A 27,347-nucleotide genomic window follows, 5' to 3' on the forward strand; every position below is an offset into this window, starting at 1 on the left:
TTCCCACTTCTTTCCATGACACAACCCACACCCTGAGAAATAATAATAACGAAAAAGAGCTTCATTTCCATTTCAGGTATGTTCTTTGTGGTTTAGAAACAGAATGTGTTTAGTATAAAGTTCTGGCTACAAGACCTACAAATTATCAGAAGTTTAAAAATGTGTTAGAGCTCTCAAATGAAAATTAAAAATAAATCAATAAATAAATAAATCCGCCCCCCCCCCCCAAAAGTGTTGAATAATTATGGTTTTGGCTGGTGTTTTATTAAAGTATGATGGTGAAAATGTACTAAAACTTTAATTAAAAAAAAGAAGTATCAAAAATACCATAGGCATAACAAGAAGGCACAGAAATTTAAAAAGTTCTGCATTATCTACTAGTGTGTAAAAAAAATTAAACAGGGCATGAAATAAATTTCTGTCTCCAGCAGATGTACAAGCATTTTCACTATATCTTGAGTGGTGTGGAAGATCAACAGTCACAACTCAGTGATATCTCCTGATCTCAATGCAAAAACAAAGGCAAAAATGTTTTTGTACTTTATAAAGACTACAATGAAGATAACCTACAAATTATCTCACATATTTCCAATGTCTAATTTGCCTGTCACTGCTTTTTCACCATGTCCAAGATGATCTCTCTTCACCTCCTTTCCTGAAACCCTAGTTCCTTTGCTGCCTTCTTAATTTATGACTCTGTCACCTCCTATAATTTCAGTTCCTTAGATAACAGCGTTTCCAGAACACCATTTTCCTTTTTCTTACATCACTATTTTTACAGACCAAAATCTCACATGACATTACATACAGTAACTGGGAAACAAAGCAAACAAAATGATCAGAGCTTTCCCCCTGAATACTGCACGTTAAGATTAATGAGATAAATCCTTAAGTAAATTATTCTACTAATGAATGAAATGAAACTATGCTGATTTAACCATCAAAAGGATCTGGTCTTATTTGACAAATGAAAACTGCTTATTCGAGTGAAGGATTTCAGTAAAGAAAAACAGTAGCAATGCTAATGAAGTGGCTGCATACAGTGGGCTCTACAAGTCTGTCTCTAGATGCTACAGGTTATATCAGTCAAGGTCTATTCTTCAAGTGTTTATCACATTTCCAGGCCTATGCACAAAAAAAAAAGCTGTAGTTTTTCTTCTGTATATTTTTCCTACAGGATCACCTAGAACTTGCACGCTTCGTTCACACAGTGTGAAAAGTTCTTACGTACAGTCGTTAATTACAGAGTGCCTTGTTGCAGCCTAATCAATTCTTAACGGTAATTTGCTGAAGTTGTACTAACTTCATTAATTAGTACAACTACCACTAGATTTTCATATTCATTCCTGTGGAGATAGCACGAGAGTTCTAATACTCAAAGGGCTAATTAAATTCCAAAGTGCAAACTCACACCTGAAAAAAAATGCATCACTGTCCCCTTAAGTATCTGGCTGCTAGCCAAAGGATGAACCCTAGATAAGGGAAAGCAGTCTTGCAGAGCAGAAATCATTTTTCAAATGCATATAATCCTATATGTTTTCCTCATATCCTTAATCAAGACATTTGAAGCTTCATATACCTTAGCCATGAAAAGTTTAAGACTTGTTTGGACAATTTTTGTGGACAATTGTGTGAGCGATGGCAATTTCTGTCCCTTCAAAAACAGAGCAGGAACAATCTTCATCAAGTGGGCCAGAAAAAAAAAACCTAATCAAGTTTTCTTTCTCATTTCTACAACTTCCGTTTCACTGCAAGTCAAAATTAAAGATTCTATTTTTGGAAGGAGTGAGTATTACTAAGAGTTAGTTAAGAAAAGAAACACTCCCCGACATTCTCTGCCACTCATGTACAATAAATAACATTCAGTATTAGCATCCATTTAACATTTTCCCATTTATTTAAATCAAGAACAGATTTAAAACAAGTTATACTTCAAGAATAAATGTGACGTATTAAGAGCTTTATAGCACCTAAGATTGTTAACTGTGGGAAGAGTTTTGTTCTGCTCTTTGCCATCAATCAAGACTTCTGTTTATCAGAATTTTTCAACAATCTCAGGTTCAACAAATCAGGTATAATCAGATCTGCTTGCTGACAGCTACATAAATACTTTTCCACCTTGAAAGGTTCTGAGATGAATGATAAAAATAATATCTTCTGCTGCAAATCTCAATTTTAAGTGGAAGAAGAGGACTGGTGAAAGAAAACAGACAGTTTCATCAGAATGCGGCATTTATCAAAGATCAGAAGATTGTGACAAAACAAGCTATGTTTAATACTCTTCTCATCCATCTCCTTTCTGTGGCACAGGAATATACTGAAGTTCTTCCTCTAAAAAACATCAGAAGACCGTTAACAAAATACTAGATTTTGTACATTATTTTTATATCAACAGGTTTGCTGAGATGCATTAGGAATTTTGCTGTAAAATATTAAAACTGAATTGCTTTGAAATTAATGATAAGTTGGAAAAATAATTTCCTGATGATAATGCCTCTTAAAGCTACTGAAAAGTAGGTAAAGTTCCTAACAGACACTTTAATAAATATATTCTTTGGGATTTTTTTTTTTTTTTTAATAAATCTGGATTAATTCCACATAGGCACTAACACTTCCATTTCGTCTGTAGCACAAACCCCCAGGAGAAGATAAAAATGTGCTCCAATGTCCTAAGACACAAGCATTTTCTGTAAGGCAGTTTACAAGATACTAGAGTTTCCAAAGCAGAAGACAGTAAGAGCTCTTCTAAGATGAAAAATCTTCGGTATCCAATACTACACAGCAGTGAATTTTCTTACTTTTATACTTACTGTGGAATTCAGACAAAATAAAATCATTTTGTCAAGAAGATAATGAAGCTCTAATTTACAGAAGAAAACAGGAATCAGAGAACTCAGACTCTCCAGAAGGTGCTGACAGCATTTTATTCTTGGAACCACAGACAAGCTGCATTGAAGCTTGCCCAACTCTGAAAGAACTGTTATGGTATTTATCTACCTGATAATGCAAACTTTGTACTTAAACAGCAACACTAAGTATTTTTAGCATCAACAATGGTAGGCAGAGAATTACACTTTAAGCAAATTAACTCCTACTTCTTTCACTTACATGGCCTCTAGAGAGGTCTTAGTACCAGCTTCTCCTCAAGCAGTTTTTTCAGAGTTACAAGCACACATTTCAGAAAAAGTGAATCAATCCATCTCCATTCACTAGAACTTCACATATGCACTATCCATGTGCACAAAAACCCCTAAATATTTAAACAGAATAAGAACTCAAGCAAACAACTGAGGTGGAAAGACTGTTAAAATAAATTAAGATTTCATAATAAGCATGACAAGTAAAGGGGTTTGACTAGATTTTATTCTAGCTCTATGGTTAACTTTTTAACATCCCTGCAAGAGAGGAGATGCCTTGCCTTCCTCCTCAGTCTATCCTCTTCAGGCTGCTGTAACTTGTTTTGCCCTGTCTTAGTACAGCTTATAAATAATATTTTAAAATCCTATTTCCAAAACCTAAATTTCTGTATATGACAGTGGAACCATCAGTCTCAGTCTCCGTAACTTCAAACTTTTTTTTTCTTTTTATCAAGTACTTTAATTCAGTATTCTGTCACTTCATAAACAAACGCATTTGAGGTAGAGAGCTGGGAATAAACCAGCACAGATTGTAACATTACATATATTTCTTACAATTTTTAAAGCAATTATAAAAATATCAGAAAATAAATATTAGAACTCATAAAAAAGACTATGTGGTGGGCTCATCTTTACCTAGAAAGCAGCTGAGCACATCAAAATCAAAGACCAGCTGGGGCAATAATTTGGACATCAAGCTTTATTTCTGATGTACTTTAAAATAATGAACAAGCAATACTGTATTGTGAGCTTGATACCAGGAAATGTGTTACATCACTACATATTTACTATCTGCTTGTGGTGAACTTATAATTATCTATGTACAGTAATTTGAAATGAAAGGTACTTTTCAGGAACAAAGTCATCAAATTGCAAGTCTTTAAAATACGAGAAGATTGCAATTTGGCACCATCTATGGAACAGCAGTTCTTACTGTAATACTACAATCAAAATCAGAAAAAAGCACAAATGAAGTTATGCCAAAATGGTGCAAGTCAAAAATATGAACTAATTCAAAATGACAACATTAAAACACCATACACAAGAAAGGGAAAAGGGAACACAGTATACACTCGGGATTGTAGTAGCCTTTGCAGAAGTGGTGAAATAGCCTCTTACCTTATCTCTTCCTAAGTCAAAAGGTTTTTATTTATCCCAAATGCTTCACTCTTCCATTGCTACTGAGTATTGCATAGTAGAGATTTAACAAAAGACGTGTAGAGAGCTGCTTGTGTTGAAAAGGGTCAAGTTAAAACTTTTGTTTCCATAACTTAAACAGCATTGAGCTATTTTATTAACAGACCTTACCTTATTTTTCATGAACTTTGAGTGACTCTTGTAAACTTCTATTTGCTTGATTTCTTCTTCTCGGTCCTCTGTATTCAGAACTCCATTAGTCTTTAACATTTGTATTTCATCTTCAAGATCTCTTATATTGCGCTCAAGTGAAGCTATTTTTGTATCCTAAGTTAAAAAAAAAGAGAGTATTGAAAAATATATGAAACATACAGTATAGTGTAACAGAAGTATATCTGTATTTGCATGAACATCAAATAATAAGATAGCCCCATTTCCACATGTACATGACAACATACCTTGTTTGTTTTGCTAACCATCTAGGTCTGGCTATACATCCCAGCTCTTAAACATGAAGTTTAGCCTAGGAAGTCCAGTACATCATCACTACAGTATGGCAGGCCACTACATTATGTGACTCAGCCTGAGGCTGCGTTTCCCTATTTCCATAGAGTTCTGCCTGCTGTCAAGAGGAAGAAAGGTTGTCTCCTCATATACTTTTCCTCTTTTAATTCAGCCACAGCACTTTTTATTATGAGTCCCAAAATAAACAAAACCACAATCACTAAAAAGTTTCTACATCACAGAAGAGGGAAAGCAAGTGGGCTTGTTCAGCCTAGAGAAATGGAGGCTTATGGGGAGACCCAAAAGCAGCCTTGCAACACCTGCAAGTGTTATACTTTGAGTAAAAGCATTGGAAATGGTTGCCCAGAGAGGTGGTGTCATGCATCTCTGGAGGTTTTTCAAGATCTGACAGGATAAAGCTCTGATTTTCTCTCTTCATTTGGGCTTTGCAATCATGAGACAATATACTGCAGGCAAATATTCCTGAGTTCCAGTGGGGCAGAAAGAATATACTTTTTCTGTCATTACTCCCACAGTAATTGTAGTACAGTGATCTTAAGCCTGAATGTCTGATGTCACTGAAATATGTTCAGTATTTCACTAGTAAACTGTATTATGATTTTAGCACACTAAATGATTAATGCCTTAATAATTAATCAGAAATGGCTTTGCAATCTAATTAATTGTAGAAGCAGATGAATGTATTTCCTAAAAGTGGGACTGACTTCAATGTGTTTTTCTTGCCTATTCTCTTTTGCAAATAGCGTTCTGAAAACATCAGAAAATCATGATACTATGACCACAGCTAGCAGTAGATCACAAAAATAATCTCATTCAAAAGTAAGTTGAAAATTAGCAGCAGAATAAAAGGACATTTCTTCTGTGAAAGACCATGCCCTCATTGAACAGTTCTGTTCAATTGCACGATCAAAACCATAGTAAATTAATATAACACTATACTGATATATGTACACATATAGCAGTTCAACCATACAAAGACAATGGCTTTAAAATGGACAGCAGGATAAGCACTTGCTTACAGTCACACAAAGTGACCAGGAAATTTTAGTGTGAATCAGAATTGTGATACTTATGCAGTCAGCTCCTTTCCAGATACTTAAGAAGTTCAGAATGAAGTTTTCACTTAAAAAAAAGTCATAAGGTGGTGGGGAAAAGAAACAGAAAAAAATCTGTCAAATTTTGTGTTCTTCCAACATTGTGAACATGGGAAAAATACACCTAGCCTGCTGCTGAACGCAGATTCATCCACCTGCATCACACTGATATACTAGTTTCACTGGCAGATACATTTCTGGGTTCTATAACTATGCAAATACATTGTGGTTCCCATCTGAAAAGTTTTTCAGTGTGTTTTAATCCAGATAAGAGCTCACTGATGTAAAACTTTTCAATAAGAAATCTCAAGACAAAGGAATTTAAAATAGAAGCTGAGAAGAGCTGTCTTCCATGACAGCAAACATACTTTCATGCCATATAGGCAAAGTAATACACTTTGAAGGGGAATACCAAATCCCTTCATGCAGCCTACAAGTTTCCAAATTAACTACATCCTCTTTCAGAAAAGGAGCTTCAGCTGAAAGAGAACAAAGTGCCAGAAGGCAAAGGAAACAAAACAAAAAAAAAAAAAAGTGAATGTGAAACCTGCTGTTTCTTATCTTTTTCCTAAGAAAAGAAACTAGCTGTTTCTTTTCTGGAAAATATCTGATAATGAAAATGCTGATGATAATCAGCAGTCCACATTTTCCTTTCTTGAAGTAAAAACCACAAAGGACCTGACTAGGGAGGCAACTTCAAAAAACAAACCCCCACCCCCATTCTGGAAGTCTTCCAGTCAACTTCAATGGTATATGCCTTTATCTTTTAATATAATTATGGAGTTGTTTTTTGAATAACACTTTTCAAGTTATAGGTAAAATGCAACTTAAATTACTTAGTATGTTAGTCTAAGATTGTTAACATGACATTTCCAATAGCAGAATCCTAAAATTCTATTAATATTTGTTCATGGAATCAGCATTACTCATATCCTAGAGCAAAAGCTGTATGAATGATCATAAAAAAAAAAAGTCATCTTTCTATTAAATGACCAGCCCTTCACATGACAGAAAATAAACATTTTTAAGATGTTAACTGTTCCATTCACAAAACTTTTTTCCATAAACTTCCCCTCCCCCCCAAAGAGGAAAGTAAACTAAAAGGTTGACATGGAATGAAAAAGACAAAGGGGAAGATTTCTCATTAAATCTTATCATTTAGAGAAATTATTCAAAAAGAAAAATACTGAAAGAGAAAAAAAGAATTTTAAAAGCTATTAAGGCTTACATACAACAATAAATTTTTGTAGCTCCCAGAGATATTACAATCAAATCAGCTTCCTCCATCAGACTTCATTTTAGAAATTTTCTACTCCTATTATTGGAGATGAAAGCAAAACCTGAGCTTCACTGTACTGTAGAATGATTTTCACTGAAATATATCAATACTTACATGACCTGTTACGGCATCTCACATCTGGGAGCAGTCCTCATCAAATCTCTTCAGCTAAGTCTTTAAGAGTCCAGCTTTTTGTACTGAATTTGTATTTTACATGTTTGCAAATATAACATGGCAGAAATAATTCACAGCACAGCCTGTTAACGCTCTTTCGAAGGTTTGTACATCACAGAATAACATTTAAGCTGTATGAGAAATATCTAACAACCTGTGGAGACATTTTCTGTGCTTCCACTTTGTCACAAGTTTTAACTCCCCAAGGAAAAGTTTATTTTTAATCAATCTCTGCATACTGTGATTACAGCTGTGCAAAAACTAGTTTTTCTGTCTCTAGAAAAAAATGTCACTGCCAGGTTCGTATTAACTTTTTATTGGAACAGAATCCAGAAATTCCACAAATTTTGAAGACTAAAATCTGTTTCAGAATAATTTATAAAAAACATTAGGTGATGTCAAGGCAGAAGAGAAGCCAGACATCACCTTCATTCACGGGCTGTTCAAGGAGTCAAAAGTACTGTTCCTTTACGTATGAACACTACAGGACCAGCAATTCTGCAAATACGCTAGATAGGCTGCTGGTTTGCCTAGGAAACATTAAAATTTTCCTGCCTGGACAACCACTAGCAAGTGAGGAACCCTGTAGGTCAAAGATAACAGAGACAGCCTAGAGCTCCCAATGCATACTGCCACAAGGGAGCTGTGCTAACAGGGTCGATAGTTAGGATAGCTTTGCTTTAACTAGAAGTTTTGACAGAATAGGCACATTCCCATAAAATCTTCTGATTCGGCTGAATCAGCATTTTCCCACAGAAAACTTCAACTGGAAAACTTTCAACCAGCTCTTGTTGTGGCACAGGGTCTGGCAATCTTTCAGAAACTGAAATAGGAACAGATGCAGTATTTCCTTCAAACCTCTAAGTCTTATCCACATTAGCAATATTCTAAAAAAACTACATGGGTCTGTGTGGAATCACAAAGAGGATTCCTTTGCAGTAATATTAAGGAAACAGCTTAGTATTAAATGGTACTAATAAATGTCTTTCAGTTCTACAACAATGCAACGTTTGTACAGATTTTTCCAGTCAGGCCCTCTAAATCAGTTAAAAGACATTAAGATTATATAGCAGGATTTGTGATAGAGATCAAGGTATTCACCCTAATCTATCCTCCCCTTCCAGCAATAACCAATACTTTTTCCTCATCCCCTTTATTAGAATAGTGTTACAGATATTCTGAGAGAGAGGTTAGGGCTATTTCTAGGCTGGACCTAGCAGAAATCCATCTCTTTAGAACATGAAACAATTAGTATGCATCCTGATGCTGAAGAAAACAATATTCCAGAATAGAAAGGAGACTAACTTTATAAATTAGTTCCTACAATAATGTTTCATGATCCTTATGTACCCAGTCCTTATAACAAGAGTGCTATAGTACATTTCCTGAACACTTAAGGGTTGAAAATTGGGCAAAAAAATTTGTAAATACTACAGCATTCCAGTCTTCCTCTGAAACAAAAGGTAATGAAATGCTACTCTTCATCATTTTAAATACCTGATAAATTTAAACTATGTCTGCAAAAAATCTTGCTTGTAGGGCATTCAACAAGCAATCAGAAGCAAATATTTGAAACTTCACATTTAATAAAACTCACATTTAAATGCATATATGCACACATGCTATCAACAGACCATACACAACTACTCTTACTATATACTTATTTTAACTTTGTCAATTTAATACAGAGAATATTCAGGTTTATTTTTGAAGACAAAGGAAAATGAAAGTTCATGCAATCTTAACAGTAATAGTATGCTGCACTGCAAACACACAGACACACTTTTCTAGAACCAAACCCATACCTGAAATATGAAAGCTGGATCAATACATAAAGATGTCTCTTTCTGCAAGTAAGGTAAACCACAAATATTTTCATTTATTTAACAGTCTAACACTTTTAAATGCTTTTTAATTCTTGTTGCTAGACCACTTATATTTCAGGATGGTCAATACCCTACACTTAGGATTAACTTTATGCCATATCTGTAGGCAACTTATTTCTGATTTTGTCTCCCAAATAATATCACTTGTTTAAGTCCAGAACCATCTGAACAAGATCACAGAATCATAGGATGGTTTGCATTGGAAAAAACCTTTAAGGCTCATCTAGTTCCAAGCCCCTCATGGGCAGGGACATCTTCCACTAGATCAGGTTACTCCAAGCCCCATCCATCCACGTCTTGAACACTGCCAAGGAGGCGGCAGCCACAGCTTCTCTGGGCAACTTGTGCCAATGCCTCACTACCCTCATCAGGAAGAATTTCTTCCATATATCCAATCTAAATCTACTCTCAGTTTAAAACTGAACCACTGCCCCTTGTCCTGCCACAATAGGGCCTACTAAAAAGTCCGTCCCTGTCTTTCTTATAAGCCCTCTTTAAGCACTGAAAGGCCCTAAGAAGGTCTCCAAGGAGCCTTCTCTTCTCCAGGCTGAACAAGCCCAACTCTCTCAGCCTTTCATCACAGGAAAGTGTTGCAGCCTTCTGATCATTTTTGTGGCGCTCCTCTGGACCTGCTCCAACAGGTCTGTGCCTGTCTTGTGCTGCGGACTCCACAACAGAATTCAGTTCTCAGCGTGGGAACTCATAAAGATGAGTAAGTTTTGACTTGATTTATGTGCTCAGGTGTACTTCTTACTGCAAGAATGAAATGAGAAGTGTGCTTCCTTTTACTCTTTTTTATGATATTAATCAGTGTTAATCAAACTTCAGTTATCACTCATATTCAGACATACCAGTGATCTGGCATTTGTCAGCACACAATATGCAAAGAAGTATTCAAGTTTCAGAGAAACAGGAGCTTGACGGAGTAACAGAGCCACATGAAAAAGGAAGCATCCTGCCTTCCTTCAGTCCTGTGACTCTGCTTTCCAGAAAAAAGAAAGGCTTCTGTAGAAGGTCTGTTGCAGGCAAGGGAATAGAGAATAAAGAATGTAAGGGGAAAGAATAAACAAAAGACGTGACATCTGGAAGCAAATGTGTCTAAAGCAAAACCAGAAAGTTAGAGAAGAAAGGCCTGTGCAATGAATCTGAAAGATTATACCTGAAAATGAATAAATAAATCAACAGAAACAGGAGTTAAAACATAGGATGTAAATTTTCTATCTTTTTTGTTTGCCTCCCTCCCCCCTGTTTTTTTTTTTTAATAAGTATAGAGAAGATAGACACTGGTCAAGGAGACAACAGTTATGCAGAAAACACAGTTACTATAAGAAAAGGCAACTACTTGCAAAGTTTTCAGAGAGAAATGAGAAGCATGACAGGAAAGGCAGTGCAGAAGAAAAGCTGTTTAGGACCAAAACAACCACATATGAGATGATAGGTATACTTCACTGAACGAGAGGGAGGACTGACTGGGAAAAGGGACAGAAAGCATTCAGCGGTGGCAAGGGACAGAAGAAAACCACAGGAAAGAATAGAGGGATTTATGAAGGAGGGAAAGCTGCCTCCTGGCAGAGCCTGGGGGAGCCATGGAGGGGACTCAGACAAAAGCTAAGTGGTAAGGGGGTGGAAGGGGTTGGGTGCAGTATAGAGAAATGTATACTGCCTGGAGCCTCTGCACGGGGGAGTGTATGGCCTCAGATTGCCATATTACAGGGTAATCCTCTCCCTCCTTCTACCCTCAACACTGTAGGGAAATAATTACTTCAATGCTTGATCATTCAAAACAAATGTTCCACATTTTTTTCAAAACAAATGCTGTCTGGATTAAGACAATTTAAATTTACTTGAAAACATTCCAAAGCTGGAACTTGTAATGAAAACTGCTGTTTAATCATGTGGATTTCAACATCTTACATTTGTCCCTTCTTCTTTTCAATATTAGGCCTGTTTTAGACAGGGCAACCCCAAAGGATTGTGTGTTCACAGGAAAAGAAACAACTGTGTGCCTCAGAGCCAAAAGGCAGCCCTGCATTACAATGCTCCAGCAACATGATTACAGTCCCATCCATGACAAATGAAAGCCCTCACTACAAAGATCAGATTTTTAAGAAGGGGAACATCACACACCACACCATACTCTCCTGGGAGACACAGAAAAGACTTTGTCTTCAGGGACAGACACTGTCAGACTGGCTGCAACTACAGTTATCATGTGTGTCATTCATGTGTCATGTCCTTCCCAGCCCGTCTCTGTTTTTTCCTAAGGGTTTTGGTACAGGAAAAGGAATTGCAAATTATTTTGCAACATAACCTTTACATTGTTAATAACACACACAGGAGACCATAAATTATTCTAACACACTATTTCTGTATCCCAAAACTTTTCAATTTATAATACTGAATGTTAATAGAAACAAGTTTCTTTCCCATATACTTCAAATAACAACTTACTGCAAAAATACATGTTTTAGATTTCATACATAGACTTCTGAATCAGAATAACCAGGGAAGATCCAAGGCAATACACATCAGAAGACAGACTACTGAAACTGATGTACCTTCTTTGTTACTCATATAATCCAAACTCATTGTTATCTATTAAAAGGCAGATACTATATTTATGAAGTCCTGCTGTTGTTGTAACTGTGTATTTACCACAATGTTCAGACATGCTGAACTCATTTGCTCGTAACAGAAGTCACTGGCAAAATGAGGCCTTTAATTTGCACTTCCTTTTAAGACTGAAAGACCATCATTAATGTGTTTCAGGCAGCACTGCCAGCTCACAAATTATTTCAGGTCTCATGGTATTTTTCTTAAAGATGTACATTCCAGATTCATGGAATTATGTGAAAATATCAGTTTTCACTTTTTTAAATTATTATTTTTATCTTTTGTTATTGGGGGGGGGGAAAAAGCCACAACACTTTAGTAATATTATATAACCAAAAAGAGTAAACTAAATTTAGGACTAAGAAAGGAATTTCATCACGTTTTGTCATACCACTCTGCTGATGCAATGAATATTTTCCTTAGGTTTGATGGAAAATGATGGCCAAATAACATCAACAGAAGCATTGTTTTTAAAAAATTCAAAAAGAAAAGACTTTTACATCAACTTTGGACAATTTGTGTTTTCTTCCGTTTGTCAGTTTATTCAATCTACTTTGGCTCACCTGAAACTGCTTCTCCCCAGCCCTGAGTATTTTTAAAAAGCAATATGCAGTTCTTATTATTCCATAATGCTGAACTTGATTTTTGTAATAAAGTCTTATTAAGACAACTGAGAGAAATACTAATTATTTCTAAATTCACAGCAAAGTAAATTGAGAAGTAAAAGGAAGCATTTAATGATTTAATAGTAAAAGTTATAAATGGAGGAGTTGTGTGTTAACCCTGGTATGCAGCTAAATGTCACACAGCCACTCATTCACTCCCCCTCAGTGAGAACTGGGGAAGAGAACTGGAAAAGTAAAAGTGAGAAAACTCATGGATCAAGATAAAGTAAACTTAATACGTAAAACAAAGATGTGCAACACAAGCCAAGCAAATTATGGAATTCATTCACTACTTCTCATCGGCAGGCAGATGCTTGGCTGTTTCCAGGTAAGCAGGGCATCATGCTTAACAGTTACTTGGGATGACAAATGCTGTAACTCTAAATGTCCTTCCCTCAAGTTTTATTACTGAGCATGACATCCTGTGGTACAAAACAACCCTTTGGTCAATTCAGGTCAGCTGTCCCAGCTGCATTCCCTCCCAGCCTCTTGTGCACCCCCAATCTACTTGCTGAGGGTGTGGGGGGAGCAGAGTTAGAAACTGAGAAAGCTTTGACTCCGTGTAAGCACTGTTCAGCAACAGCTAAAACATCAGTGTGTCATCACGGCTGTTTTGGCCCCAAATTCAAAATGTAACACCACACAGACTGCTATGAGGCAAATTAACTCCATCGCAACCATACGCAGTACACGAGTTCATAGTACAAAAATAATGCATGGGAAAACATGCAAAGACCATACCTTCATTTCAATAACTGTTTGAAGAGCCTTCGTCTTTGCTGGCTCAGGCTGAAGCTGGGTTCTTCTGTGTAATTCCTGTGGAGGGACACGATAGAAATAAGCCTGACGACTCATCTTTCCATTATTTTAATCACTCACATGAATTTATTTCAGCAAAATAAAAGTCTGATTATTAGAAGCATGTAACTGTAAATGCTACAGGTGCTCCCCTCTCCGTAAGCCCTCCAGCATCGCTGCAGTCCCTATCTCATATTACAGTCAACTGTAACGGCACATGCACTATTTCTGAAGTCCCTATCAATAATTGATGTCAGTGGTGACAAAGCCAGCAAGTAATTTATTAGTCCAAATACAATGCTGCTGTTTTTGCCTAAACATCAAAACTTCATTCAATAGTGTTACTAATTCGCCGATAAGCCATTTGAAATCTATTATTGTAGGTTCTTCTTAGTTTTTCCTTTAATATCTGAAATAAGAAATTTAAAGACATTATATTTAAATTTGACATTTTAAAGATAATAATTAAAGTGGGTTGATGCAGCACCCTCTACAGTAGCAATTACATTTCAGTTTTCACATTTTCATACTATTTTTCATGCATCTTAATCCACAGGTAAAATAAAAATAGATTCCATTAGTTAAGACCTAACAGAATTAATGTCTACTGCTCTTTATAAGAAAGAAAAGAAAAAAAAAAACCACGAGTATGAAGACAGCAGCACTCACTCTTTTATAAAACACAGGAGTTGTACCTCGGTATGAAATATCTCAATAAAACACTCACATGTCTACATAGAACAATGAAAAGCTGTAATGAAACATCATCATTTAAGAACAATGTAAAGCTGTAATGAAACATCATCATTTAAGAAGGCAAAAAGCCTAAGCTGGCTGTGTCGTCCCAGCCTGTGTGCAGCTGAGAGGATGGAGGAAGAAGAGAGCTAAGAGGGGCCCCCTCAGCCAGCTGACCGCAGGGAAAGGGGGATTTAACCTCGGACTCCAGAACCTAGAAAGCCACATTCACCCAGGCGCTCCCATTCTCGCCAGCAGAGATCCCACGCATAGGGGGCGCACAGCCCGCATACTGCCCTGTGCCCCCTCCCTCCCCACATTCCCCTGTACTGGCACAGGTGGCCCAGAGAGGTGGTGGATGCTCCATCCCTGGAGACATTCAAGGCCAGGCTGGACATGGTTTTGAGCAACCTGATCTAGTTGAAGATGTCCCTGCTCACTGCATGGGGGTTGGACTAGATGACCTTTGAAGATCCCTTCCAACCCAAACTACTCTATGATTCTAAGAATACTGTGATGCTTATACCCTTCCCACAAACCATCTGAGCAGTTTATTATAAAACGAAACTGTAACAGGACAGATACAGTCCTGTTTCTAGTCCTTCAGAGCCCTTCCCCTCTAAAGGACAGGACTACCATGGCAGATTTCTTTCTCTCCCTGCTCGTTCTACCCCAGTGCTCCACATACACACTCGAACTAACTTTATAACTACAAAAAATACATTTATGCCTAGTAGGCTGTGAAGCTCAGTTCATTCACCACAAAGACATTAGCTGACTCCAAATCCTGAACAACTGTGTCTTTCAAATTATGTCTCTCCAGGGTGGAGGAGTCAAAAAAAAAAAAAAAAAAAAAAGAGAAAAAAACACAACAAAAAACCAAACCATAACACACATAACACTCTGGGTCTTAATTCTCTTTATTCCTATCTCTCAAATCCCCTTCTCTTGAGTTAAACAATGAACAATATACAACTTAACAATCGATAGACTATTAACTATATAATCAACTATGGATTGTGCACATTTATTATCCTGCCCCGCCTCAGCCTATCCTAGCATATTTCTGGTCTTGCCTACCTTATAGCCCACAAGCATAAAAGACATAATTTTTTGTACCATGAACTATCCATCAGTTTCTTGTTCTGTTTAACAACAAGCATATTGCTTACCAGTGATTTTGAGAAACAAACACTATTTAAAGACTAAGTAGTAGAAGTGATTTGGGGCACATTGTTACATTAAAATATACTGATAATTAACATCTTTAACAGATACACTAAAAAAAATTGTGTGGCCTAATATATTAAAATAACTGAAAGGGACAAGTTAGTCATGTATGCTACATTTAACTGAACATAAATTACTTGAAATGTACTATATGTCAGGACATAATACAAAGACACTCATCCCCAAAATTGTCAGGTTTGGCAATTTTTGGTTTAAATAAAAGCAGCTTTCCATAGGTTAACAGAAAACTTCATGTATACATAAAGAGATCAATACTATGATCTGTAGGATTACAGTTAAGCAGCCAAGTTATGGTCAAATGGCTGGTAAATTAAGAGTATTTAGCTCGTACCAGTTTGATCTCATTTTTCAGAGTCCTCTGTTCATGACCCTAGCCCACAAACGTAATGGGGCTTGGGCAGTTTTTCATTCCCTCTTTGTACTATAGCTAACGATAATACCTTAGCACATGATTGAAGCTCTTGGGAACCCTGGCAATATAAAGCAAGCAGTTGGATATGCTCTGTCATGCCTACTCTGTTTTGCCCACTCTGCTGTTTCCATAGAAGGGATGCACAAAAACATAACCATTAGCTATTAGATTCTGACCTGAAATAGCCTTTTGGTACCTTGACCACAGCACTGCTCTCAAGCATCACATCCGATGCAAGTGTTTGAATGCATACCTAAAGTTAAGTAGGTCTGCATGCTTTTTTTGTTCAATTAAATATATTGCAGATACACGTATGTATATTTAAACTACCTCTAACATACGACAATAATGAACTTCTGATTTTGCACTGGGCATTTATGAAAAAGTACATCTGAATGGAGTACTTGGGTTTGTGTGTGTGTTTGGGGGTTTCTTTGTTTGGATTTTTGGTTGTTGTTGGTTTTGGTTTGTCGTAGGGTTTTGCTTGGTTGGGTGTTTTTCATATATATACAACTAACTCTGCACATTATAAAAAGAAAGAAATCATTGCAAATCACCTATACAGGGAATCTCTCAATCACCACCAGCTGTTTGTTTCAGATGAAACAAGTACCTTCACTACACAAATGTTTTAAAAAATAATAATATGTCATAGATTTGTCAGATCTTCAAAAGTCATGGAAAAATAGTTGGCCACTCATACCACTATCTGATCAGCAAAAATTACAGTTAATTCTAAGACCAGACTTTGCTCCCCAAGGCTACATAAACTGAGCTGGAATATAAACAGGATTCCACACACTACCCAGGGAGACAAACCAGAGTTTCCACCCCCTTAGCCAAAGATGAATAGTCTGCCAAAGATGAGTATTCGTAGATGTCTATCATAGCATGAAGCCTTGCCTCATAATACTTTTCCTGTTTGCTTTATGAATCAATCTGATGCTGGCTGACTTAAAAGCTTTTCTTCTCTATCCCTGATGGCAAAATGAAGCAGACTTTAGGATTCTGGAGAAGATCAGAAAATTACTCCCACTTTATTATTTTGTGTGGGTTTTCTTCCAATCAGATTCAAATGTTTGGAGACTCCCACAAGGCTCAGTTCTTGAATTTATGTTGTTCTATGTATGCATTTTTTCTTTTGGGGTACCTGATTCAGGGATATACTTTTGGGGTACTGATTCAAGGATACTCCACTTTATGCGCATGATACCTTATACTGGTTGGTTTACTACCAGAGGTCATCTAGAGGGTTTCAAATTTGACTGAACAGCTAACCAAGAGATATTCCGAATGTTTCATTAAGTCCTTATAGCCTAAGGAAACCAGATTTTTATCCATTACATCATTTTTGGAATGATGCCGCTTTGTCTTTTTAATTTTTTTAATAAAGAGCCCAGGGAGGTTTATAAAAAACTTAAAAAGAAAAAATACACCATCAGGGAGAGTTTCTTTTAACCTGAACTGCATAGAATGGAACTCTTGATGCTTATGCTTTTACCCATGACAAATTACTTGTGCCATCATCTCTGCAACCATCAAGGTCTACCCTAATAATCCCTCAGAGATGTACTCATTTATGAAATTACACTTTCATTATAACCCCTGACACCTGTATCAATCCAATTGGTAGCAGTTCTGAATAACCACTTAGCACATATAAATTCATTATAATTCTGAATAACCTGAAGATGCCTACACTTGGGATTTCATGATGAGGCTCAGTCGCCAAGGTGATTAACACATGCACACAAAATTGACAGGTAAATAGATCTTTTTCTTCACATTAAATTTACTCTAATATTGTCTGCTTTTAGACCAAAATGAGTCTTAAAACAAAGCTAGCCACTGCTTTCTCCTTTCGTATATTTCTGGGATATTAGATTAGCATCTTGTGTTGGCCTCAGAAGTAACTAAAGCACACAATTTTACCACTAATTTAAACATCAAAAAAATCCCAAGAGGACACAGTTTATATCATTTATTTCCTAAGCTAATGGTGGAAGATAAGTCCTGTTCTTTTGTTCAGAAATGGTTAAAAAGACTTTGTAAGATTTTATCATTATCAACTGGTACTTAAAATGCACACTACATACCATAGTCTGAACCTAATACTAATTAAAACCCAACTGAAACTTCCTTTATCCCAACTCTATTAGAAGATACTTGGCTGCAGGAAAGCCAGAGTGCTGCAAACTGATGCTCCTTTTATTCTCTGTCTGATGTATTTTATTAAGGTTCCTAAGACATCACTGACTATGTGTTGCTCTGATCAGATGAGATTGAGCTAAAACTCTTAAACAAAAGGCTAAACCAATGTTGTTAACGCAGTTCAAGGTTTTACCTTCTATTTACATAAAACTGCCTAAAATAGCATGATACAAAGTGCTAGAAAGGACTTTTTTAGAAAAGTAGGCAATTTAGAGAAGGTATCATGAAACTGTCAGTGAGCGCCAGCATTTCAATGGTAAGCTTCTGCTGATTAAAGAGCAGAAGGAAAATGGAGTTGTTAACCAGGAGATTTTTAAAAATTAACACATAATTCAAGATTTATAAAAAATAACAATATAATAGGAACAAAGACATCAGAATCAAATAACCATTGGAAGAAGACAGATAATTAAAGATGGCAGCAACCATACCATACCTAAGGCAATGCAAAACCACGCATAAGAAACCATTGTGTCAGTAAATCTAGCTTCCTGTATTCCTAGGCAAAATGTACAAATCTGTAAATCACAGCAGGCAATAGTATAGGAGCTGCTAGTTCTCTCAAACACCTCGAAGCAGACTGCTTCCATTCTCCTGGATAAGAAAGCCTTGGTATTGCTTCTACATGATCAGCTTGTCTGAACTTTAAATTTTAAAATCAGCAGTATATTAATATTCCGATCAATTATTTAAGTAAAAGCACAGCCACTTTACTTAGTGTTTCTTCAGCCAAAAATACCATTAGAAAGACCAATCAAATTCTATTTAACCAGAATACTACTAAAACCTAACACATAGGAATTTATTTTTAACATATAAGCTTATCTCTTCTTCCCCGTTTTCTAACCCTTCACATCTACCCCAGCCAAAATGGTCTCACAGTAATTTAGATGAAAGTATATTTAAGAAATGCTGATCAAACTCTTATCTTTCTGGAAACTATAAACTGATAACACTGAAGATTCCCATGTCTGGCTCCAGTATGTAGGAAAACAAAGCCCTATTATTAGCAAGGATTCCAAAAATCACGTTGCCATTGGTCAGCTCTTAAAAATGCTCTACCATAGGTATTTGAACTCTGTCAGAAACTGTTAAAGAAATTTTGTCAAATCCCAGCAAATTTTATGATTTGAAGAAATGAAAATGTGGATACAAGCATATGAAAAATTATGGGAAATTATAAAGAGCTAATAGCTATACAAGTACTGTGCTAGAGAGTTTCTTTGTAAACTAAGTTCTCACAGTTAAGCAAAATACTCAGATGCATGCCTAATTCTCTCTCCATTTAGCATTTTCAAATAATGAGTTTTGATTAATATGGAAGAAATTGCATGAATTGAACACCATCGCCAAACTATAAAGGGAAGATGAGTAGTACAGACAAGTCTAGTGATAAACGCATTGGCCTCAGTATTACTCTCGAACAACTCTGACACTACTCTTGGCCTGCACTAGAAAACTTGGGTATGTGAAGAGAGGGAGGAGGAGGGAGTTTTTACACCAGATTAAACCAACCAATTTGAATCACTAGCCAAAATATTTCTTTACAACAATCATACTTCCATTTACTCCTGAATTCATGCACAAAAGAAGGGCTTATGATATATTTTACCAATACGCTTAAAAACAGACTATAAGGAAAAATAATCTGATCTTTAAGAAATGCAGCTTTTCTTTGATATGTATGTCAAACACACCTTCAAGAAACCACGTATGTTGTCATATTAGAATAGTGTCCTCTGACAAGACCACATATAAAAAGTTTCAAGTGAAAAGATGATTTGTGTATGGAGCTTGAAATGCATGTGGGACAATTTAGCTTCTAATTGAAAGCACATAGAATGTTTCCTGAAAGGAGCTACTGAAACTCTACTTTCATCAGAATTCTTGAAAATTTCTTTTCTTTGTAGAAGGAACAAAATGTTCAGAGGATCCTTTTTTTTGCCCAGTATCATTAATCTCTTTTCCTCCTACAAAAATTACTTCTCCAAAGTTAAGGAAAGGGAAAAGTTACTGCTTCACAAATACCTTCAGAGAAAGAAACCCAACAGTAAGTAGTTTTCTCTCTTTCCCCCATCATGAGTTTACTTAAAAACTCATAACAAAAGCCCTGAATGGTTACAAGCAAAGGAAGCCCATATATATGTTTTCAGGAGTTGTCAGGATCAGAAAATAAAAGTCCCAATCACTGCTTACACTTCCGCAGAGCACACATGCTCTGAAAACATCCTGGCTAAAAATCTTTTTTTGCAGTGCATATGAAGCTTTAAAACTGCATGGAAATGCCAATTTTTAAAAAACTAAATGTTTAAAATAGGCATTTATAATATCCCAGGTGCACTAAAAGGGGTCAATTTATATAGGGACACATGAATGAAACATAGTCATAAACCAATATTTTTAGGCATTTGTATTTGGGTGTGGGGTTTTTTTAGAAGACTTTTTTTTTTAAACCACATTTTCAAATTCTAAAAAATGCAAAATCCTTATCAAAACAAATCCTGTAACCCATGTTTAAAAAATCCTTACCCATCAGATCCATGATTTAAAGATTACCTTCCATCCTCCAAAACTGTTCACTCCTCCCTTCTTTAGAAGTTTGAACAAAGAATTTTTTAATAAGGTTGAAAAAGAAAGAAATATCAGCTCAGTTTTACAATAAGTGTAACACAATACTAACCATGGAGTAACAGTGGAACTCCACCTCAGGGCATAACTAAGAGTAGACTTCCCTAGCTCCTGCCATCAGCAGCATCAGGCAAAGCTTAAAAGGGGAAAGTCACAGCAACAATTACCAAATATGATCCTAAGATCCAGAACACACAACAGAGATGCTGCTGTGTGCCAATTTCACTCTTCATAAACAAACAAAAAACACCAAAACAAACAAACTAAAAAGATAAACTCAAACCCCTTTTAAAGCATATATAGTACCGTGAGATAGGATGTTACAAGCAGTGCCAACATATAATGCTTGTGGTATTTCCATGGGTCAGTTCTATAGGAACAAAATTTTCCAACAGTACTTCTCAAATCCAAATGACTAACATCCTGCTAGCTCCCTTAAACAAGCTGAAATGTAACAGTTCTGATCTAGAAAAGCAAAAAGACAAAGGGTAATAACCATTTCAGCACTTTCCCCACCTTCCAACCTACACACACACTCAGCAATTTTTTTAATTTCTGTGCATTTGTGCTCCTCTGACACCAAATGCAGGTAAAAAAACAATTTAAATGTTCCTTTTTAAATGGAAGCAAAATAACAAAAACCACACTCAAACTCAACTACTCAGAGCCAGAATTACTACATTTCACACACTTACTGGACAAATCTCTAGTTTACTGAAGAATATATCAGCTGGTGTTAGTAGACACAGATTCAAACACAGTCTACTTTGTTAGAAATCAGTTTTATTAAACTTACCACTGATAAAACACCAATCCTTGAGCAAAGCATCACTTGTTTGCCTGAGCCAAACAAGGAAAGTGGTGTCATTCCCTATGTGATGCACATCCCCATGTTGTAGTACTGCTTTAAACCAATGAGCATGGGACATTTTTATTTTGAAAAGCATAGTTTCACAGGTCTACCTTCTAATATCCGTACTTGTTACAAATGGATATACTGCTTTATTACCTTTCAAGCCTACCTTTTAGTGTATCCCTTACTGTCTCTTTTCACATTGGCTCAGTAAAAATCGCCAGCTAAAATTATTTATGGTTTTGATTCTCAGTTCCCCAATTCTCCAGGAAGTACTTTTCTAAATATGGGTGGGTTTGACTTACATGCATTTAAAATTACTGCTGGTTTAGGCTATTTAGTATTTAAACATCAGGCCTTAATCAGCAAAGCCAACAAACATCAGAGCTAATAAGACTTCAAATGTGTAAGTTCCTTGGCTCTTTGGTATAGCAATTTTTTTTAAAACGCGAACAAAGTTTTGTGGTGATATTTGTGGTGTCCCTCAGGGGTCCGTATTGGCACCAGTACTATTTAATGTCTTGATCAATGATAGACAGTGGGATTGAGTGCACCCTCAGTGAGTTTGTGGATGACACCAAGCCAAGTGGTGCAGTTAGTTGATAATGCTTGAGGAAAGTGATGCCATTCAGAGGGATTTTGACAGGCTGGAGGAGTGGGCCTGAGTGAACCACATGAAGTTCAACAAGGCCAAAGCCCTCCACCTAGGTCACAGCAACCCCTGGTATCAATACAGGCTGGGGAATGGATGAATGGATTGAGAGCAGCCCTACAGAGAAGGGCTAAGAGATATCAGTAGATGAAAAATTAGATATCATTGTAACATAATTAATAAAGATTACACTTGTCACACAGTCACATAACACAATGTCAGAGCTCCCAATTAACAAAGTTATCTCCCCTAGATATTCAGACAAATTCCATCCCTACATTCCCAAGGAGTTAACAGATGTGCAGGTAAGTGTTGACTTGCTGGATCAAATTAAAATACAAAAGGATTGCCTAAGTACTATACTCTATATCCAACCTGTCAGTTGAGATACACCACCCAAGTCAGTCTTTCTCCACAGTGAAGAGGTAAGGGTAATGTCTAAAGATTCGAGAATCCAGAAGACTCATTTCATTCTGAAAGTTCTATTCTGCAGAAGAGCCTGAATGCATCATTACAGGAACACATTTACATCAGATTATTGTAAAATAGAGTTGATTGCATATGAGAATATTGGAGTGAAGCAAACACTGTCAGTGTCATCTACAAAAACTAGTTGCGATGTGTCCGATGTGTTGCTTGCCACCTGTACTGTGCACTACCATAAGTACAAGAAGGAACAACTGAAGTCACACAGCAAGCAACTCGCACAAGTAGTTATCATCCAGCTGAATATCTACCATTCTTTTAGTTTGTCAGGAGTCTGTTAAACCAAAATCCATATATCAGCTTACGATAGTATGAAAAAAACCCCTAGTAAATAAAAAAGGAAGAAAATCCACTTAGCGCTTGCTCCATTTCTTTTTCCATTGGCTGGGAAACAAAGTGTTGCTTGGTAACTTCAACCCATCTGTTCAAGTTTCCTCTTTCAGTCTTCCTTTTTATCAGAATGAAAAAAACCCTCTTTAACTGAAAATATGACCGGTGGAAAAATAGGTCGCACTGCATAAAAGATGCTACAGTTCCTTGCCTGCATTAAAATTATGGCAAGAGTTCAAAATATCTGATATTGTCTCTTTAAAATAATGCCACTTCCCCTCCCTCATTTCTTTTTAAGGAAGAAAAAAAACAACAACAAACCTTTGCTTTATTCTTTTCCTTGCCTCAGGGCAATAAGCAGCAAGACAGCACTTCCTTACACAGTTTAGAGACTGCATCGTTTCTGTAACTATATGCTGAACATGAATATCTGTAGCCCTGGGGCTAAGGCGCAGATTACAAACTACTTTGGTGTGCATCAGTACTTAAAATAAATGCTGAATGCATAGATTATATCATAAATATCTAAATGCTTAGCTTTCTCTAAAGATGTAAATCAAAAGAATCTCCACTGAAATTACTGGTATTATCTGTTGTGATTAAAATCAGATCCTAAAGGCAAATTTTCAGAACTTCAGGAATCCATGTGATGATGTAAACAGGGTAAGATTGGAAAACAGACAAATGGAGAAAAACTACATGAGGATGTAGGATACCAAATTCTGTACAGAACACGTTACCAAATGTATTCAGGAAATCCCACCACAAACAGAAGCGGTAACAGAGTTATCTAACACTTTCCAATTTTTGCATTTTTAGGCACTAAACTTACCTCACTATAGAGTATGGGGTTTGGTTTAACTTTTGGAGACAGACTTGAAGAAGGGCTGAATAGTTTCAAAAAATAAAAATGCTTTAATATACTGAGAAAACAATTACATGCTATATATTATCTGATATCTACATCTATATTTTTCAAACTCAAAAACTTGGAATTATTGCTATTTTAAACATTTTATGTCATCTTTGTTACAAAATAATGGCAGTCAGTTCAAAGCTTTTCAGAGTGACACTTGTTTCAGAAGATCTTTAGAAAGAAGAAAGGAATTGAAAGAGTAGCAGGAAAGAGCACAGGTTTAATGCTCTCTCCCTCCTGCTCTTACGTATGCCATGCTTTGTCAGATCTCATTTTCTTCTGTATGTGGAGAACAGGACAACGTAATGCAGCATTATGTTGTCCTGTTCTCCATGTACAAAAGCAGCAGCTTTCTCTTCCTTGCTATTTCCTTTCTTTCCTTGAGAAGTCCCACTCACCTTCCTGTTCCTTCCATGCTTTGGGGAACAAAATGGAGCTTAACAAGCAAAGGAAACACTCCTTTTAGAGTTTCAAGGAAGGTCTGAGGCAGAAACCATTATCACAGGGAGGGAGCCACTCTATATTCTGAACCCTTCCCTACACAGCTGGGGAGATTGGCTGGCTTTCTGGTTTAGAGCAGGTGATTCACAGTTTCTCAGCACAGACAAGTGCAGGTAGATTACCATCACAGCAACTGATCATTGAAGAAGCTTGAGTGAATAGTCTGACTTCAGTCAGGTTTGCATAATTTACAATTCACAATGGGGTCCCAACACTGATGCATCTAAATGCATCCATTACCTTTTTTCCTTTATATCTTAGTAACAACTTCATTTTTTACAATCTTTATCTGCTTTCACATAGTCTAGCTCAGGAACATGCACCAAAGACACTGAGTCCCCTAGCCCAGTTTGAGCCACCCACTATTGCTTGTACATTGCAATTGGAGCTTAATTTACCCAGGCTAAGGCAAATATGGTATGTATAGACAAGATGCTTTTAGGCTCTAGTTCAGGCACTTCCTAAAAAGTCCTGGATATCTCGTGAAGTACATAAACTGAAATTTTAAATGGAGTTCTGTGGTTTAATTAAAACCTTGTGCCCATTAAAACTATACCTCTTCTTACAACCACCTTAAAAATCATTTGGGAGCACAATTTGCAAAAGCTACTGTGTTTTATTACTCTTGCTGCTGCCATGTTTTATGCCTAAATATCCAACTTCCTAATATGCAAAGTATTTTGCTATGAAGTAAAGAATTGCAACCATAGTAGTTTACTAATACGCAATTAGCTTTAACAGATTCAGACCAGAAATAAACTGACTGGTCTGAAAGTAGACTTTTCAAGCACAGTAGTCTTAGAGTAAAACATAAATGATTCTTCTATGAAAGATCACATCATGAAGATGTCAAAACTACTGGAAGAACAGCACCACCATCTAAGTACACAGAATTTTAAGCAAAAAGATTATTAGAACACAGTGACATAATGCTTTGTTGAATAACTTTTCAAAAAGGTGTCTGTGGAAATCAGAAGAGTATGATAAACTTAGCTGCTGACCCTTCTTACAATGTAAATGCAAACTAATGGAAAACAATTACACATACACACCAGTAAAGTCCTGATAATAGTTTCTGCAGCAATTGTAATTCACCCCACACACACTAACTACCGCTATTTTGTGGCCCTGTACAGAGAAGGATGCCATACAAGAGATATTTTCCTATCGCAAAGAGCAAGCTATATAACTGCAAACAACGTAACAGTCATTTTCTACCAGGTCATCCAAAGGTCAGGTATAAGTTCCTTCCAAGGTATGTTCCAGCAACTGTTTCTACTAAAAGCTTCATAACCTAATTTAAAAAGAAAAAAATAAATAAATAAAACCTACAATTTATAAAAACGATTGAAAAAACTGAAGAAATTAAGATAGCTGAACAAATGTTCAGAAAGCTAGTTCTACTACCTGTATCTTATTAAGTGGTCTGTTCTTTATAGATTTGTTTCTGCTCATCAGCTGACTGCATGTGCATATTCATGAGATCTGTCCCACAGATGAACTGAAGAATATATAAAAAGCAGATGGGTTATAGCCATTAAAAGTCTCAAGACTTTTGACTTTGGACTTCCAGACCAGTTCAATAAGATCTATCTATAAATCAAGACAAAAATGCTTTCTGAATATCAAACCATTATGTAACATTGACTAGATCCAGCTACAACATGATTTAGTAATCTGAAATAATTTTCCCACAGTTTACTATGCACCAATAGTACGTACTTTCCTCCTTGCAGGATATGCACATACTGATCAGCAGCATTACTGAATAGACATCTACACGGACCTTTATACACCTGAATAAGCTTCACACAATCTTAAGTATAGACATCGGTATCAGAATACCAGTTGTTAGTCCACAAAATGAGCATTTTTCATTACCAAAAGTGGTAAACTTCCCACTATCTGTAGAAAAACAGAATAATTTAGCCCACAGTCTCTTCCTTTCTGCCTACTGGACAGTTATGCCAGCCTGCATACCATTGCTACCATTTTCCTGAAAAACTTGCAACCCATCACTAATCATATGACCATATGAACATCCATTTCATGAGTAAAAATACAGACATTTACTATATATAAGCAGGTGCATCCCGCCATTAAGCCATGCCAACAGCATTTTGATCATGCATTAGATCTACTTGTCATTTTAAGGTGTGAAGGTAGGTCAATACACACACTCAATATTTCATACGGAACTACATCATCTGCCAGTGTAATGATTGCACAGCCCCACAAGTCCCACTCAAGAACTGTCTTTTTCAGACAGAGAAAGACAACTTATAGATAATCCATTAGGAATACCTTATGTGCCAGCAGTAATCAGGACCCACAGTTTTCAGAATCCACAGTGCTGCCTCCTTCTGGGATGAGGGAAGCACGCACACTGCTTCTCTTCAGCTTAATAGCCTCTGAGCAGCATAGTGGATACACTGCTTTGCTTCCCAGTGGAACTGGGGGAGTTTGGCACCATGGGAAGCTAAGCTGTGCCACACTAATCACTCTGCAACATCTATCTATTTTGTTCCATTCTTGCTCTCACCCATGGCCACAAAGAGCATCAGGAACCCCCTCTAATGGTCCCTATGACATTTAAAAGGATCCCTTAGATGGTTTTCCCTTATCATGAAGCTGAGGTTCATTCTGAGCTGAGAAAGTAAGCAAGTCGTTTCAGGAGTACTGACCAACACCAAATCTTACTTAGCAACAGAATCATATTAATAGCAATATATACCTTTTCATGTAAAAATCTGTAGATAAGCATATACCAAATTAATTCCTTTTATAGTAGTCTATGACCTAAAACTCAGAACAGAAAGCAGAACAAACCTTAGTCTGTGTGCTCGCACAGACTATGATATGCATAATGAAGGAGAACCACATTTTTTCTGCCTTTTATTTACAATTTGATTTCAAAATATAATGCATCTCACTGACATATTAATCACGTATTTCCAAAGCTCTTTGAAATAGCTGAGCAAAACGTGCTAAACAAGTGAAAACTACCTCATAGATGGAGTAAATTTTCACTCAACATTTGCTTTACGTTCCGTGTTGCCAAGTC

At 36.5% G+C, this 27,347-nt stretch overlaps 1 protein-coding gene across 19 annotated transcripts in view; it reads right to left on the reverse strand.

Annotated features, from left to right (window-relative positions):
- Nucleotides 1–27,347, reverse strand: part of ERC2 (ELKS/RAB6-interacting/CAST family member 2) — a 488,016-nt gene that overhangs the window by 369,901 nt on the left and 90,768 nt on the right. For all 19 annotated transcript variants that reach the window (XR_003993765.1, XR_003993764.1, XR_003993761.1 and 16 more), the window contains 2 exons: nt 13,252–13,326; nt 4,446–4,601 (listed from right to left, as the gene is read on the reverse strand). Coding sequence is in view for 2 of the 19 variants with exons in the window: in XM_030501570.1 (XP_030357430.1) it covers nt 4,446–4,601; nt 13,252–13,326 (231 nt within the window). In the remaining 17 variants the exon portion in view is untranslated. The remainder of the gene's footprint in view (nt 1–4,445; nt 4,602–13,251; nt 13,327–27,347) is intronic.

Source organism: Strigops habroptila, chromosome 11 (assembly GCF_004027225.2).
Source record: "Strigops habroptila isolate Jane chromosome 11, bStrHab1.2.pri, whole genome shotgun sequence".
NCBI lineage: Eukaryota > Metazoa > Chordata > Aves > Psittaciformes > Psittacidae > Strigops > Strigops habroptila.